At 52.0% G+C, this 12,698-nt stretch overlaps 1 protein-coding gene across 5 annotated transcripts in view; it reads left to right on the forward strand.

Annotated features, from left to right (window-relative positions):
- The window catches only part of NINL (ninein like), a 177,398-nt gene that overhangs the window by 118,249 nt on the left and 46,451 nt on the right, over positions 1-12,698 (forward strand). For 4 of the 5 annotated variants that reach the window (XM_039479599.2, XM_074406142.1, XM_074406143.1 and 1 more), the window contains exons 6-10: positions 4,549-4,739; positions 5,507-5,659; positions 8,276-8,446; positions 10,966-11,102; positions 12,389-12,529. In XM_039479599.2, coding sequence (XP_039335533.2) covers positions 4,549-4,739; positions 5,507-5,659; positions 8,276-8,446; positions 10,966-11,102; positions 12,389-12,529 — 793 coding nt within the window. The remainder of the gene's footprint in view (positions 1-4,548; positions 4,740-5,506; positions 5,660-8,275; positions 8,447-10,965; positions 11,103-12,388; positions 12,530-12,698) is intronic. The other variant, XM_074406144.1, reaches the window with a different exon arrangement.

The raw sequence follows: 12,698 nt of genomic DNA on the forward strand, positions 1-12,698 counted from the left end.
TGATGCCTGCGAGAGTGAAGAAAGGAGCCCCACAGGGAGGTGGGCATGAGAGAATCAGCATGATAGCCAGATGCTGGGCTCTGAGGCACTACCAGGTGTGACACCGGGTGCCTGGCTAACCCTTGCAGCAGGCTTGGCATAATCCGAGCATTCCTCCTCAAAGCAGCTTGGGGCTCAGGGGCGAGGTCTTGCTGAGCTTGGGAACAAGACCTGAGGTTCACTCCAGGCCCTTTTGAACACAGCACAAGTTTTTACATCGCTGCTGCATAGCTTCTCTGAGGAGCAGGGCCACGGTGCTCAAAAAAGGATTGGAGAAGGTGAGAGACTATAGGATAGACTCCATCACAGACAGGGCCTCTGTTGGGACACTTGAAACCTGGGTCTGAAATCACATGAAGCGTCACTTATGCGTCTGGACGGAGGAGCTCAGCTGAGGACAGCCTCAGAGGAGTTGGAGCAGGCCTTGGCGTGGCCGGGCTTTCTTATAGCATGGGGGCTCAGGGTAGTCAACTGTCTCACCTGGTGGCTTGGGGCCCTGAGGACACATGGTCCCAAAAACAGGGCTGAGATTTCCTCACTGAGTTCAGGTCAGTCTGAAAGTCACAAAACATCCCTTCTACCACATTCTATTGATCAGAGCTGTCACAAGTCTACCAGATTCAAGGAGAAGGGACCTACAACTGAAGGGAAGAGTGTCAAGTTTGAAGCCACTTTTCTAAACTTCCTCACATGGGACAGGCTGAAAGGAGGAGGGAAGGCAAAGGGGAGAAGTTAGAATGGGAGTGTCGTGTGCTTCAGGAAATAGGAAGGCTGGAGGCATCAGTGAACGTGTAGGGAGCAAACTGCTGGGTCCTTAGCAGCCAGGCGTGTAAGGTGCAGGTATAGGAGAGTGCAGGAGGCTGCCATGGCCTTTGAGAAGGCAGTGATGAGAGGAGTTAGTGCTTTGGAGTGCAGAGCTGCAGGTAACTGGGAGGAGAGGCTGGAGCCAGACTGAATGCTGAGAGCCCTCTTTAGACCAGCAACCCCTGGCTCCCCCTGTTGCAGAAGAGTCAGGGTGGCAACGTTGGATGTCCCCTTGCAGGAGACAGGAGGCATGAGGCTGCCCCAGGAAGGCATCAGGCTGCAGGCTGCACTGGATTGCACTGGTGAGGCATGGGTAGGGTCAGTGGCTCCCAGTCAGTGCTGTGGGGGTATCTGGGAACCCCAGCCACAGACAGGGTGCCCCACCATTCCCTTGTCCTGGGCTGGGCTGCAGGCCAGGCAGGCCGCTGACCATACAGGTCACAGAATAGCACTGGTCTGTGTTCCTTGATCTTGTGAGCAGTTTCACTGTCTTTCCAGGCTTTTCCGTGTGAGTCAATGGATGCCCTAATGAGGCCTCCCCACACAGGCAATCACATGGGCTGACTGCAGAAACATGGTTTGGATAGACGGCACTGCCCTGGGATTTCTGCCGAAGTAAACAGTTAGCACCCCCTGGACCACAGTCTTTGAATGTCAGGGCCATTTTTTGATCAACATTTGTCTCAGTAAATGTCAGGGGGCCTGAGCTTCTGGCTGTGGTGCTGGACAAAGCAGGCAGACTCCTGTGTGCTGAGAAAAGTCAGCCAAGCCGCTATGTTTTACATCCTTGAACTTGATGTCTAGATCTAGGGCAGTGAAGGGAAGGGCTCACAGGAGGAGGCTGTTTTTCACCTTTTCAGTGCTCTCTCCCTGGAGACCAGGTTGGGGTTCCTCCCAGCAGTTTACGGAAACCTTTGCACAGGGTCAGAACTGACAGACAGTAGTGCACACACACTCATGTGAAGCTTAGAGGACTTGCCCAACCCCTTCTGCCAGCCTGAGAAATAACCCCCAGTATCAGGATTGCTTTCACATTTTTCCTAGGAGATTTCAGGTAGCTTAGCCTGGAAGGGACCTTGGAGGTGGCCTTTCCTTGCCTGTCCCTTTCCTCTTGTTTTCCTCAACCCAACTCACAGTGTCATTTGTGAGCACACAGTCTGGCTATTTGGGGGATGGTGGCTTTCATGTTACCAGCAGGGTAATCAGTAATTCATGCCCACATGGCTCATCTACCTGAAGGATTCAGACTGCTGAAGCAGAACTGGGTGGAAGCAGCCATCTCCCTGCTCTGGGCTGGGTGGTGTGGGCAAGGCCTAGAGGAACATAGCTGGACACATAGCTCACCATAGGAACACGTCTGGGTAGACATATAGCTCACCATAGACACTTTCTCCTGGACACCCAGTGTCTTTGCGTTCTCAAGCTGTTTCCACACCTTCAGACACATAAGGAAGACAAGCGGCTAAAGACAAAGGTTAGCAAAAGTGGCCATCCACCAACCGAGCCCACTGATGAGTCCTAAAGACACCAGTGCCTCCTGAGTGAGGCTCGCGGAGGACACAGCGACAGCTGGAAAGCATTTATGGCAAAAAAAAAAAAAAAAAAAAAAAAAAAAGTTGAGTCTGCAGCCAAATTAGGCTTTGATGCTAACTCAGGTTTTCAGGAAATGTTAAGGATGGAGGATCCCATTAGACCAGACCACAAGGAAGCAAGCAGATAGATCCAGATGTGGAACATTCCACAAAACAGTGGGTCTCATTTCTTTAAAAAGGCATGAGCTGTGGGGAGTTGGAAGAGGTGCTGTGGCCGAAAGATGTGAGGGGAATAACAGCCAAGGACACCCTGAGGAGTTTGGATGCTGGTTCAAACAAATCAACTGTAACAAGATATTTTTGAGACACTTGGGAAAATCCTGTTGATTTTCTTAGGTGTGCTAGTGACATTATGGTGATGTAAGAATATATGTATTTTTTTCTAGCAATATGAATTAAATACGTAGGGGGAGAAGTAACATGAGATCTGTGATTGCAAATACCTGAGATGGGCCCCAACTCATGATGTTCCGACTCAACGATTTTTCAACTTTGCGATGGTGCGAGGTCGATGTGCATTCAGTAAAAGCCAACCTTTAGCACCCATGCGACCATTCTGATCTTCACTTTCAGTACAGTGCTCAGTAAATTACATGAGACATTGAACACTTCAGCATAAATAGGCTATGTGTTACAGGATTTTGCCCCACTGTCGGCTAATGTGTTCAGTTTACTATGGGGTTGTTGGGCTGTAGCTCCATCATAAGTTGGGGAGCATCTGTACTTCTAAACACTTTAGCCATAAGTAAAGCAGGTAGAGAAGAAGCCATTGTGGTAGGGTGCTGTCATAGTGCAACCTGAGCAGCAGGTTCTCTGGGCTTCACTTTACTCTTTGCTCTGTGTAAGTTAGAAAAGTTTCTAAAAACTAAGCTATTAAAAGACTGGTTTTTTTATTGTAAACACAAATAATAGAGCCCTCTGCCTCTTTTGAGTGCTTCCATGGCTGACCTTAGAAGGTTCTCTTCAGAAAGAATTTTCCCCATTAGAGGCAGATATTTTCCCCCAACATTTATTTTGAAAATTTGTTAACAGAGTGAAATGCAAAGAACTGTAGCATGAACACCCATGTACCAACCACCTAATTCCACGTTTGGTGCTTTGCAGCTCCCATGTGTCTGTCCGTCCATCCCTGTATCTGTCCATCCATCCATCCCTCTGTCCACTGGTCCGTCTGATTTCAGAGACACTGACTAGTGTTGCTGTGCTTCCCCCAAATGCTTCAGCCTGGAGCACAAAACTTAACTGTTGCTGGTTTTTCTCCCAGCCTTATTGAGGTGTGATTGACAAATAAAAAATGTATATATTTAAGTTATACAGTGTGATGATCTGAGATACGTACATTGTGAAATAATGACCACAATCCAGCCAGTTAGCACGTCCATCTCATCTAGTTATGTGTGTGTGCTGAGACACTTAAGATAAGACTCTCTTGGCCGGGCGCGGTGGCTCAAGCCTGTAATCCCAGCACTTTGGGAGGCCGAGGCGGGTGGATCACAAGGTCAAGAGATCGAGACCATCTTGGTCAACATGGTGAAACCCCGTCTCTACTAAAAATACAAAAAAAATAGCTGGGCATGGTGGTGCATGCCTGTAATCCCAGCTACTCAGGAGGCTGAGGCAGGAGAATTGCCTGAACCCAGGAGGCGGAGGTTGCGGTGAGCCGAGATCGCGCCATTGCACTCCAGCCTGGGTAACAAGAGCGAAACTCCGTCTCAAAAAAAAAAAAAAAAAAAAAAAAAGATAGACTCTCTTAGCAAACTTCAAGGAAGCAATTCGACCTTACTAGCTGTTAGTCACCATGCTGTACATTCAGGCTCCAGAACTTACTCATCTTGCAACTGAAAGTGACCCCCCTCACCAGCATCTCACCCACCACCCAGCCCTGTTACCACCCTTCTACGTCCTGCTCCTGTGAGTTCCCCTTTTCTTAGATCCCACACATGAGAGAGAGCTCGTGGTGTTTGTTTTTCTGTGTCTGCTAATTTTACGTAGTGTAATGTTCTCCATATTCATCCACGCTGTCGCAAAGGGCAGAATGTCCTTCTTTCTAAGGCTGAGTCGTGCTCCACTGTGTATGTGTCAGGATCTAACTGTAACTTCTCCCTTACTTCAGGACAGCTACAGACCTGGGATTCTGAGGACTTTGGGAGCCCCCAGAAGTCCTGCAGCCCCTCCTTTGACACCCCAGAAGGCCAGATCCGGGGCATGTGGGAAGAGCTGGGGGTGGGCAGCAGCGGGCACCTGAGCAAGCAGGAGCTGGCTGTGGTCTGCCAGAGTGTCGGGCTCCAGGGACTCAAGAAAGAGGTGAGGGGCACAGCAAGCCACCCAGCCATGTTTTCCTGGCCCTGGTCATTAGTATTGGGTCTGGAAACCCCTCTACCCTTTAGCCACTCATTTAGGTGCATCACTTTCTAGTCTAAAATTTTTTGGTGGCAACTGGCATTACTGTCAAAGTCTAAAAACTCCAGACACCTTTGAAAGTCCATCTCTGATGGAGTTGCCCAGCCTTACCGACTCCCTGCCATGCTCAGGTGAGCCACGTACCTCTTGTTCCTTCACTCACATCCTTCCTCTGCCTGGATGCCTTTCCTCCTTCTCTGTGTGGCCGGGTTGCACAGCGCAGCTGAGAGGAGGCCAGTGAGCCTGCCCACACTCCCCAGTGGCTGTGTTCCCTCCTCCTCTTGGGTGGGAGGCCGGCCCACCTTGCTGGAGTTCTCAGCCCTGTGTCCTTGCTGGGCCTCACTGTGCAGCGGCTGGCCTTGCTCAGCATCCCACAGGCTGTGGCCCTGGCAGATACTGAATAAGCATTTGTAGAACTGGGAAGTTCAGGTGACGCCCACTCACAGTGGGATGGAAACCAACAAGGCCTGTGGATTTCACAAGATAGAGGGAGGGGGCACCTTGGGAAAACACAGACCATGTGGTCTACACAATTTTAAGTCTGAATAAGACAAAAACTGCCCTTATTGGGTACTTGGAACCAAAAGGAGGTGGAGGGGAGGGAGGCCCCGATGAGGGCGGCTGGTCGGAGCTGTCATGGGTGGGCCTGAGGTATGATGGCTTTTGTTTAGGAACTTGAAGACCTGTTTAACAAACTAGATCAAGATGGAGATGGCAGAGTGAGTCTTGAGGAATTCCAGCTTGGCCTCTTCAGTCATGAGCCCGCGCTACTCCTGGAGTCTTGCACTCAGGTTAAACCGATCAGGCCTTGGTCTCATTACCAGGTAAAATGCAACAGTTAAATCCTGAACCCAGCAATCACTGCTGTCACTCTCTGGTGACTAAAACTGCTGATGCCCTCCCTGCCTGTGTCACCACACAGTGAGCTGTCCAGGAACTGGACAGGGCTGTGCACACACACATGCATGTGGGAGACCACGCAACATAGATTCTGGAACCACGTAGATTTGGGGTGGGTCCAGTGTTGCTTTTTCCTGACTCTGTGTCACTAGGGGAGTTATCTTCTCCAAGCCTGAGGCTCCCTGGCCATGTGTCCCTAGGGGAGTTACCTTCTCTGAGCCTCAGGCTTACGTGTGATGGGGGTGGTTAGAGTGCCCACATTCTGGGACTACAGAAGGTAATGTTAAGGTGAGGAACATGGCTGCTCAGGTACCCACTTCCTGGGGTTACAGGAAGCAATGCTCAGGTGAGGAACATGGCTGCTCAGGTGCCTACCTCCTGGGGTTACAGGAGGCAGTGCTCAGGTGAGGAACATGGCTGCTCAGGTGCTCACCTCCCAGGGTTACAGGAGGCAGTGCTCAGGTGAGGAACATGGCTGCTCAGGTGCTCACCTCCCGGGGTTACAGGAGGCAGTGCTCAGGTGAGGAACATGGCTGCTCAGGTGCTCACCTCCCGGGGCTATAGCAGGCAGTGCTCAGGTGAGAAAGATGGCAGCTCCAATGCTGTGTTGTGTGATATGCCCCAGCAAGAAAACTCCCTCCCATCCTCTCCGTGGTGGACTGGTGAGGGCAGTGTTTCTCTGTTAGTCCATTCCCACATTGCTAAAGGAATACTTGAGACTGGGCAATTAGTAAAGAAAAGAGGTTTAATTAGCTTGCCCTTCTGCAGGCTGTGCAGGAAGCATGGGGCCAGTGTCTGCTCAGCTGCTTCTGGGGAGGCCTCAGGAAGCTTACAATTGTGACAGAAGGTGAAGAGGTACAGACAGGTCACAGGGCCAGAGCAGAAGCAAGAGAGCAAGGGGAGAGGTGCCACATGCTTTCAAACAACCAAGTCTCCCGAGAACTCACTGTCACGAGGACAGTACCAAGAGGGATGGTGGTAAAACATCCACCCCCAATATCCAGTCACCTCCCACCAGGCCCCACCTCCAACATTGGGGATTACATTTTAATATGAGATTTGAGTGAGAACACAGATCTAAACCATATCAGTTGCCGAAGGATTCATCAAATCTGTCTAGGATTAGTCCTGAAAGTGTTCCTTAACCCGTGCTCTATTTCTTGCATAAATACGGGGTCTCTGCAGTTTGAGGAGACCAGGACATGGCTGCTTGGGGGTTGGATGGTGCTTTGCTGCTACAATTGGTCCGAATTTGGTGAGTGGTATTGCAGGACCAGTAGCACTCTTCTGTACCGGGGGTAGGTACACCTGAGAATCTAGGTTTCCAACTCTAAAGTCATTGAGGTGGCTCACACCTCTAATCCCAGCACTTTGGGAGGCTGAGGCAGGCAGATCATTTGAAGTTAGGAGTTTGAGACCAGCTTGGCTAGCATGGTAAAACCCTGTCTCTAGTAAAAATACAAAAATTAGCCGGGTGTGGTGGCGCACTTCTGTAATCCCAGCTACTCAGGAGGCTAAGGCAAGAGAATCGCTAGAACCTAGGAGGTGGAGGGTGCAGTGAACCAAGATCGTGCCACTGCACTCCAGTGTGGACAACAGAGTGAGACTCCATCTGAAATAAATTAAGTTAAAAAGAAAACCTAAATAATTTAGTAACCTGGGGGCAAAAATCAGTGAGGACTGGGCACAGTGGCTCATGCCTATAGTCCCAGCAAGCAGATCACTTGAGCCCAGGAGTTTGAGAGAAGGTGAGGCAATATAGACCCCATCTCTACAAAAGATTTTAAAATGATGGTGTGGTGGCACATGCCTGTGGTCCCAGCTACTTGGGAGGCCGAGTAGGAGGATTGCTTGAGCCCGCGAGGTCAAGGCTGCAGTGAGGCTAACATCAGTGAGAACGACAAAGAAGAAACTCAGGAGCCAGCACTGCAGAAAGGGGTCGGGCAGCTGTGTAAGGCCAGAAGACCAACATGAGGTCCCACAGGTCATGCTCAGTGTGGGTCGGGGAAAAGCCTCCTGAGCTGGCTTGCCTTCATTGTCGAACCCCAAGTCTGCTTGACCATGAGCCGCTCATGCTGCATTCTGAGGGGCTGGGGGCATGTGCACCTTGCTTGGACCAGCACACTTCTGCTTTTCGCAGCTGAGACATTCCTGGTGCCAGCATGGACTCTCTGGGCCAGGCACCCACCTCTGTCAATTTAAGGATGGAACGTTAAAACCACTTTGTTGTCCTTCTCCAAGTGATGCTGAGCGTGCTGACCGGGGCTGGCCTGTTGGGCCATATGGGTGCAAAGCCTGAGAGTCCTGGGTGTCAGGGGCCTTGGTTGCACATCGTAGCCTTGTCACCTGTAGAGTCGTGTGACCTTGGACAGGTCATGTGATGGGGCTGCACCTCTGACCTCTGGGAGCTGAGGATGATCTCATGAGCTGTTCCTGTGAGGTCCCCTGAGCACAGGCTAGTGAGGGCAGAGAACACATCAATAGTGCACAGGTGTGAGGCTTTGGATGCTGGGCACTATGGGGGTCTTCCTGACATGCAGGTCCCAGAGGAGACCGGCTGCCACACCACCACGACCTCATCCCTCGTCTCCCTGTGCTCCAGCCTGCGCCTCTTCTCCAGCATTGATGATGGCTCCGGCTTCGCTTTTCCTGAGCAGGTCCTGGCCGTGTGGACCCAGGAAGGGATTCAGAATGGCGGGGAGATCTTACAGGTTTGGAACTGGGTGACGCCTGAGCTGGGCAGGGGACCTGGGGAACCATCTGCTACAGAGGATGATGGATGGAGCACCCCAAGCCAGGGACCCAGCAGGGGTGTGTGCTCTGTGCAGAGAATCCCATGCAGGAAGTCCAGGTAGAGACATTTCTTTTTCAATTTTTGCTACTAAAATATAGAACATTTTAATTTAAAAGGATAAGAAATAAAATACAAAGATAGTGTGAAAAAAATCCATTTGAAGGTAGACTTTAGTGGCTTAGACATTTCCCGAGTGTTGGGCCAAGGAGGTTAGATGAATGGAAGGACACTCCTTGGTTGTGATGACAGTGTCTGTTGGGCACCACTGTCACAGCAATTACTGATGAGCTCAGAGTGAGCGCCAGCTCTCCCAGAGCCCCTGCCTGGCCGATTGAGCTGTTCTTCTCTATGGCACCAACTCACCCCAGACCCTTCCCGCCGTGGGCCAGGTGTCAGGAAGTGCACCCCTTCCTCCGCGTTCTGCTGGGGCCGCCTGGAAGGGAAGATGTGGTCCCTGTATTGGCCACAGCTCCTCATGGGCTTAGGTTTCCCAGAGGGACTCAGGCTAGCCCTGGGGATTTGGAAGGAGCTCTGCCTTGGGGACAATTTGGCAATAACTGCAGGGGCAGAGGTGTGCAGTGGCCCAGCATGAGTGAGGGAAGACAGCCTCATGGGGCGCAGGCGAGGGAAGACAGCCTGACGAGATGCGGTGAACCAGACTTATATTTTCATTTCCAAATTTCACTTTCCATTGTTAAAAAGAATGTCAACTGTACAAAAACCTATTAAATAAGAAAGCAAGCGTACCTGCCTGCTTCCCACTATTCCCTGTAGTGGGTATCTTGCAGAGCTTTTCCCTGGCACGTGAGAGATTCATATATTTATACATCTGGCTAAAAGACTTTTTTTTTTTTTTTGCAAAATTAGTATTATACCATATATCTTGCTAATTTGTGTGACCCTTCACTTTTCCTGTTATAAATCTGAGCGTTTATAGGGCATTGTTCTCATGCCGCTGTGCCAGCATTTCTCTGAGGCCTGACTCCTGAAGTTACACCCTGTAACTCACAGAGGCTTTGTCATATTCCTTCAGAAAATCTCCTGTTAGCACAGACAATACAGGAAGGAGCCCAGACAGCCCTGGAAACTGTCCACCCAACTCCACGGACCAAGTACCTCATGGGCCTAACCTCAGCCGTTACCGAGTCCCCACAGATGGCAAAGCCAGACCTCGACAGCTGGCCTTGTGGTTGTCCTGAAAGCCAAAGGCAGAGGCAGGATCACCAAAAATTGATCGTAGGAAGGGCAGAGAGCTTATACCTCGTGCTTCCGAGAGGCCTGACACCCGACTCCACGGCTCTGGGGGTGCCCTGGCTGCTGCTGCGCTCTGGCTCTGATGAGTGCGTCTTGCCTCTGCCCTTTCAGAACTTACTCGCTTTCCCATTTGTGCTAGAGCTGCTGGTGCTGCTCTGCGAAGACACCTTGGGTGGCTTCTCCCTCATTCCATCACAGATTGTTGCCAAAATCTGCCTTGCAACACAGTCAGCATTTCCAGCCTCAGGCTGCTGTGGTGGTTCTGTCCCTCTGTGCTGTCCAGTGGCATGGCAGGGAGCGTTTGCTTGTGTAGGGACAGCTTTCCAGCTGGCTCCCCAGCCTCTCCCAAGATGCCATTGCTCCTCAGGAGCTGCTGGGGAGTGGGCAGCATGGAAAGTCAGTCTCCGCTTTACGGGAGACTCTGGGCCAGGCACATCCTGGCACCTGCTTCAGCCATTCTGCCATGGTGCCTGCTGCTGGCCTGAGTAGGGCGTTTGTAGCCACAGGTGGGAAGCAGGAGCCAGGAATACTCAGGCAGAAAAAGCAAATGCAATAGAACATTAGCTGTCGCTCCCCTGAGCTGAGGGGCTGAGGATGTGGGTGGTTCTGTTTTTGTTGTTTCAGTAAAATGCTGGCTGTTTTGAATTTATGAGGTGTATTCATCACAGTTCTGAGGGGAGGAATGCCCAGCTCTGGAAAGCTTTTTGGCTCTAAGCCTGAGGACTGCTGTGGGGACCCTCTCCATCTCTGCATGCTCTTCCTGGTGGCATGAGCTATGGGTCAGGCTTCATTGTGGGGCCTCCCAAGGCTCACATTCTTAAAACAGATGAGTTCAGAAGGAAAAGGGCCTTGTGTCCCAGCCTCCACAGCAGTCCCCATGAAGTGCCCACAGGGACTTGCCCCTGCCTGTGTCTGACACTTTGTCCAGGGAGAGGAGCTCTGTCTAGCCTGGGCCTACACACCCCTGAGGCAGAGGCAGGAGGACCAGGGCATTGACAGCCCACCAGAGTTGCCTGGGATGGAGGAGGAACCTCAAGACCCAGAGACCTTGTCACACAGGAGGGACAGATGTTGCCTGGGACAGCTGTCCTGGTCTAGGCCCTGGGCTAGGGAGGGAGCAGGAAAGTGTATCCTTGGAGAAGTCCCTCAGCCTCTCCTACTTACCAGGCTTGCTGCTTCTAGAGCCTGGACTTCAGCGTGGATGAGAAGGTGAATCTTCTGGAGCTGACCTGGGCCCTTGACAACGAGCTCATGACAGTGGACAATGCCATTCAACAGGCAGCTCTGGCCTGCTACCGCCAGGAGCTGAGCTACCAGCAGTAAGAGGCCGCAGGGGACTGGGGAGCGTGGCAGTGTGGCTGGCCAGGTGGGCCTGGAGGGCGGTCCGAGACACACAGGATACCAGTCAGCCCTTGTCCATGCCACATAGCCAGTCCTAGGGCAGGGCTCTGCATACTGCCTGTCCCGTGCTCTCTGGTCCCGTGCTCACAGAGGGACAAGAAGAGAGCCGAGCCAGACCATGGACCAGGCAAGTGGCGGCCACTCATCTGTGTGTCTGGACTGGGTGGGGCCTGAGGACCTGGGGTGTCTGCATCCACACAATTTAAGGCTCACTGACTTTCCTCCCCCTTGGTGAGGTGCTTGGGTTCTATATGTCGGGGGCCCCTGCTGAGCCCTCTTTACCAAGGTTTCTAAGCGACTGACCTGAGCCCCCTCTCATCCTGCTGGTGCAGGTACTTGCCAGCACCAGGTGGGGCCCTGCAGCTGCCTCCAGCGCCAGGGGTCTCCCAGGCTGGGCTGTCGGCAGGAGGAAGAAGGGGAGTTTTTCAAATGTCACAAAGTGCCCCGTGACGTTGAGTAGAGAACACATTCCCTTTAATCGGGTCTGTTTGGTTTGGCTGACCGGCCTCCTGCCTGCCACCTGCTGGTTACTGGATTAGGTACTTGTGATCCAAACCCAGCTGTTGATGAGACGGCTCACAGACTAACTCCTACACACCCTGGGGCTGCTTAAGGGATGTGGTATGCTGTGGAGCACCAGACTCAGTTATCCTGAGTTAGAAACCTTCCTTGCCAGGCCGGGCGCGGTGGCTCAAGCCTGTAATCCCAGCACTTTGGGAGGCCGAGGCAGGTGGATCACGAGGTCAAGAGATCGAGACCATCCTGGTCAACATGGTGAAACCCCGTCTCTACTAAAAATACAAAACATTAGCTGGGCATGGTGGCGCGTGCCTGTAATCCCAGCTACTCAGGAGGCTGAGGCAGGAGAATTGCCTGAACCCAGGAGGTGGAGGTTGCGGTGAGCCGAGATCGCGCCATTGCACTCCAGCCTGGGTAACAAGAGCGAAACTCTGTCTTAAAAAAAAAAAAAAAAAAAAAAAGAAAAGAAGGAAACCTTCCTTGCCAAGTCATGTGGCCCCTTTCAGTGTACACATCTGTAAAATGGGCATAGCAATTGTAGAAACTGCCTTAGGAGCCAGCTGGTAGAGCAGTGCCCACTGTACAGTTAGTGTGCTGGTTTCTATCATTGACGAAGATACAGGGTCCAGAGCTGCCTGGCATGGTGGGTCAGGTCCCATTTGACCCTGTCTCCTTCCTGTGACAGGGGGCAGGTGGAGCAGCTGGTGAGGGAGCGTGACAAGGTGAGGCAGGACCTGGAGATGGCCGAGAAGAGGAACCTGGTGTTTGTGAAAGAGATGGATGACTGCCACTCCGCCCTGGAACAGCTCACGGAGAAGAAAATCAAGTGAGTTCGGGGCCCAGGTAGTGGATTCTTATCTGGCCTCCACAGCCCCTTTGAGGGCAGGTGGTGGACACAGGACTGCAAGGGGGTCAGGGCTGTGAGTGTGACTGAGTAGAGACCCCACTATTTCACCTGAGCCAGGGGGAGTCCAGGGGACACAACCTTGAGAAAG

The sequence above is a fragment of the Saimiri boliviensis genome, chromosome 9 (genome assembly GCF_048565385.1).
Source record: "Saimiri boliviensis isolate mSaiBol1 chromosome 9, mSaiBol1.pri, whole genome shotgun sequence".
Lineage (NCBI taxonomy): Eukaryota > Metazoa > Chordata > Mammalia > Primates > Cebidae > Saimiri > Saimiri boliviensis.